Here is a 5,175-nt window from a genome sequence, read left to right as displayed (position 1 = left end):
ATGTTGGCGAAGATTATGCTGACCTGGTTCTTCTTAGTGTTGATGACAAGTGGCACTCATCACCAAAGCACATCATCGGCGACAACAGACGATGTGAAAAATATTTACGCCTACATATACGACGGCTACGACAAACGCATCCGACCTGTTTGGAATCAGAGTCATTCCCTTTATGTAGTAGTGGATTTCGTAATATCGTCATTAAACGAATTTGACGAAAAGTCCCAGAAACTTGCAGTAACTGGTTGGATTTATACGTCCTGGATAGATGAAACTTTATTCTGGGATCCGGATGACTATGGTAATATTTCATATGTTAAGGTTGATAGAAATTCAATATGGCTCCCTAATATTGCTCTTAAGAACACAATTGGGAAATTAACTCTACTGCCTGATTTAGGTGGATCTGCACTCGTACACTTCGATGGGACAGTGATATGGATACCAGGAGACAGTTTTGTCGTTTCTTGTGAAGTTGATATAACATTTTATCCTTTTGATACTCAGGATTGTCATTTCACGTTTGAAATGTGGGATGATACCATTTCTGAAGTGGCCCTCTTGTCACTGGAAGATTCGATGGATCTCTCGGAATTACAAGACAACGCCGAATGGACAGTGATCAAAGCTGAGATTGAAGATACCGGACTCCATTCCAAGAATTTGACGGCATTTGTAGATCATTTTATGCGACTACAGCGGAGACCGAAATTCATTGTTTTGACAATCCTAGTTCCTATTATTCTACTGGCGATTTTAAATATCTGTGTGTTCCTGATTCCCCTGTCTTCAGGAGAGAGGAACTCGTTCTGTGTGACAGTGTATCTATCATATGCTGTATTTCTGGGATTAATCACTGCAGAACTGCCACATAACTCCAAAAACGTGTCCTACCTGACCATGTATCTACTCGCGCTGCTGGTGTTCAGTGTGGTTATCGTCCTGATAACAGTCATACAAGTTCGCCTGTTCATCGAGTATGGCGAAACTCCGGCACCGGCATCCATGATTAAACTCTTCGCATGCTGTGCACGTGGAAACTTATCTCAAGTCAAGCCTTTGACCAACGATTCAGCTGATATGAAAGGAAAAGACATGACCACTTCAAATGACGAGGAAATAGAACAACCAAAAAGGAACGACAACTGTGTCTGTTTAAAGGATGTGCTGCCGAGACTTGATGTCCCCTTGTTCTTTTTCTTCCTCGTCATCTTTTGTGTCATGACGTCAATTTTTGGTATCCTGACCTATTCTCATTCCTCGTAAATATTTAAGGTGTTGAGTATGGGAAATAGGAATTTGTCTCTTTAAATAAATTAAGAAGAGAGGCCATGGCTTATATCATTCATAGCATTTTCTATTGCCTCTTGACATATCACGTGTTTTATACACAAATTGTTGTTTCCTCTTTGGATGATGTTACCTACCTTCAGTATTTCGGAATCATTGTAACATTTTCCAGGGACGTGGAGACATATTCGTCTTTAGTGAGACATTTTGACGTTTTCGTTTGGATTCATTGGAGTGACAACTGTGTTAAAACACAATACTAACATGTCGACCTCATCCAAAACTAACCAATTTCAAACAAATTAGAGAGAAAATATAATTACACAAAGACTTCTAAAAAGGAAAATCATTGTGACACTTTCTTTGGATGTGGTGGCATTTTTTTCTGTTCTAAAGAACCATGGTGACACTTTCTTTGGAAGTTGATGTATTTTTCTGTTCTAAAGAACCATTGTGACATTTTCCTTGGATGTGGTGGATTTTTCAAATTTTTAAGAACCATTTTTGCATTTTTTTTACCGCGTGACATGTTCCTTGTGATCATATATTTCATTGCCGGCAATCTGTCATTTTCTATCATGCCTATCGTGACCTTTTACAACCCCTCCTAACAAACAATAGATATGTTTTGATGTTGTTGATATGTCATCTTTACATTTGTTAATATGTACATAGATATATTGTTGTAGGGAGAATTATAAAAGTTGTTTAACTTGTGCCCGATCCCGATGATATCGAGAGGGAAATACTTTACTTAGACAATAATAATAATGAGGGGGGGGGGGGGGGGGATTATATTGATAAAAATAATCTGGCATAATTGATTTAGTAGGAAATTTCATGACATTTCCCCCGTCATTTCGGACGTCATATATATGTACTACAGAGTGATTCTGTTTTGTTTTGCTTTCGATGTTGTTATATGTTCGCATTTCATTGTTTGTGAAATTAAAAAACGCCCTGTGACATATTTATGACTCATAAATAGTTATCACATTTTCCTTAATCATGTCTTACAAATTTATTAGTGTTATAAAATAATATATGTTTGACCAGTGACAGGTTGAACTTTTTATCTTTTATCTTTTTTTGATCGTTTAACAAGATGTTGTACATTATGTACCTGTAATTTATAAACATACATCGTGCATCACTCATAATTGTTTCTACATACAAATTTTAATATTAATAATGCCCGATTTCCACACGGTACAAGTACCGTCCCTAATAATTTAACACTAAATCAAGGTAACAAATGATATAATATGTATCATGAAATTTAATAACACGAACTGCAGAACAACGAGAACGAGGTCGACCTATACGAACAACCGGGAAGCAGTATGATACAAATAAAAGTATCTGGGTACATCACTATTATAGAGGAACATCAATGATATGTTAGTAATTAGAATTACACTATGAACAAGTACATGTGATTAACTGATGTAGGTTGTATACCTCTAATTACGTATGTAGATGTCAGTAACTAGGAAATACACGTTTGGCATATGAAGTTGTACATCATACAATAAAACCTGAAACCAGGTTATTACAATATATGGCTGTCTTTACATGGTTTACGATGTATGCTCAGGTGATTGGCCGTAATTACTTAAAGCAGGTTAGTTTAATGTAGCTAGACAACATAGAGTATAAACATGTAACTAGACAATATAGAGTACAAACATGTTACTAGACAATATAGAGTACAAACATGTAACTAGACAATATAGAGTACAAACACAGACAATATAGAGTACAAACATGTAACTAGACAATATAGAGTACAAACATGTTACTAGACAATATAGAGTACAAACATGTTACTAGACAATATAGAGTACAAACATGTTACTAGACAATATAGAGTACAAACATAGACAATATAGAGTACAAACATGTTACTAGACAATATAGAGTACAAACATAGACAATATAGAGTACAAACATGTAACTAGACAATATAGAGTACAAACATAGACAATATAGAGTACAAACATAGACAATATAGAGTACAAACATGTTACTAGACAATATAGAGTACAAACATGTTACTAGACAATATAGAGTATAAACATGTTATCAGTTAAATACTTGATGTAACTCTTTTTTTTACGGTATGAAATTAGCATCGAGTTCAGGTGATCGACCGAAATGAGTTGAATCAAAAATTGTATCCATATTTAATACAAGCGCTGAGAGTTGATTATCAACACAGTCATTAACTTTCCGTTAGTTCAAAATCAATTTATTTCGTCATTAAGTAATGATATGAATTTTTAATATATCGATGCGGTGATTTCCCACTCACGTGCTATCCCAAGGATAATCAGCCTTACACGACTTCGCATACTTTGACTAGAATATTCATTACTTTGTTGTATACAATATCCTCCACGAAACTTCAGGGAATTAAATATCATTTCCATACCATATCAGCCTATTTACAATCAGTCGAAACACTGTATATTATTCTCTAGCGTATAAATCTCGCAAATTGGAATAAGTTTAAACCAGATCGTCTGTGAAAGATTCAGAATAGCCGGAGTGTTGTCACTCGGTAGCTCTATTAAGGCATAGTTGGTAGATTTTCTGACGGCAGTGTACTATTCTGAATTGTGCCGCCGAACATTGCTCCATTGACTTCATAAGACAAAGGTAAGTTGATATCGTTGGAGAAGGCAGGGGTCTGATTCATTGTTTTGAAATTCTCGTTTTGTTTTGAATTATTCACTATTACTGATTCGTTTCTGATATGCTTTTATCGTACTTCTTGTTTCATTTCAAATTATAAGTTTAATTTATTCCCTTAGCAACATATATTTGAATATAGTTTATTTTGCATACTTTGCTGTCACACTGTCATTGCTGTCTAAGTGCGTTATTCACATACGTTTGTAGTAAGAACAAGCGTTTGCTTAGATGCAATTTTATCGTGGTCAAAAACACTACAAATTAAATTTCGGTATTCCCATTCATCCTGCTATTTAGTATGTGAGGACATAGAGCATTTGGTGGTGATTTATACATTTCTTTTGATATAGAAACTAAAACTGGCATAGTGAAAAATGGAAGATTGTTATAATATATAATTAATGTTAAACCGTTGAACCCAGAAATGGAAATAAAATGAGAAGGTAACGGCTGTTAAAGACATCCAGACACTTTTCAGGGATGCTGCTGCTCACAAGCGTTTCAGGGATGCTGCCACTCACAAGCGTTTCAGGGATGCTGCTGCTCACAAGCGTTTCAGGGATGCTGCCACTCACAAGTGTCTTTATGCAGATTTTCACTCCCTCGATCTCGTGTATGTCGGCGATGCTTCGGTGTAGATACAAGGGTTCTCCCATGTTTATTTTTGTTTGCTAAATGACTCTATAAGTGAGGTTATTACGAAATATAATACTAATAAAAGAACGATATTAAGAATACTAAGAAGACAAGGTTATGCCATTGTTAAGGTCGTAATTGAAGCTATAGGTGCAATCATTCAGACTTTGTACACCATGATAATGAGACAGATAATGTGATTATTGTTGAAAAACACTTATGATAAAGTGTCCCTGGCTTATTGGTTTGGAACCTTTTCAGATTTATGTTTGGGTAGTTATGCTAGGTCGATGAATTGCAAACAAACAAATATGTAAATGTATTAAAATGTTTTCATATAGTAAGATTTATTCCATAAATTTTTGTCATGACGAAAACCCAGATATCGCCTTGAATTCACCTTAAATGGTAGGATATGTTCTTGGTAAATACGACTGCACTTTGACTGTTTTGTAACGCCACTAACTCACAGAAACCTGAGGTAACTTACAGTGATACAGAATGGCATAGACATAAACCGATCATTTGAAAGTATGCGACATTTTGATAGAG

The 5,175-nt window shown here is 35.3% G+C and overlaps 1 protein-coding gene across 1 annotated transcript; it reads left to right on the top strand.

Moving 5' to 3' along the window:
* Window positions 1-1,266, top strand: LOC132554667 (neuronal acetylcholine receptor subunit beta-3-like). The gene has a single exon (XM_060218980.1). It carries the CDS (start codon window positions 1-3, stop codon window positions 1,264-1,266), a length of 1,266 nt encoding a protein of 421 aa, XP_060074963.1.
* Window positions 1,267-5,175: the final 3,909 nt, after the last annotated feature.

Source organism: Ylistrum balloti, unplaced genomic scaffold (assembly GCF_031769215.1).
Source record: "Ylistrum balloti isolate Yb309-2 unplaced genomic scaffold, AGI_CSIRO_Ybal_v1 Utg370420, whole genome shotgun sequence".
Taxonomy (NCBI): domain Eukaryota; kingdom Metazoa; phylum Mollusca; class Bivalvia; order Pectinida; family Pectinidae; genus Ylistrum; species Ylistrum balloti.
This window is presented reverse-complemented; position numbering and strand designations above follow the sequence as displayed.

Bases quoted from the DNA above. Each gene is read 5' to 3' on its own strand.
- LOC132554667 (XM_060218980.1), top strand. From the start codon at position 1: ATGTTGGCGAAGATTATGCTGACCTGGTTCTTCTTAGTGTTGATGACA.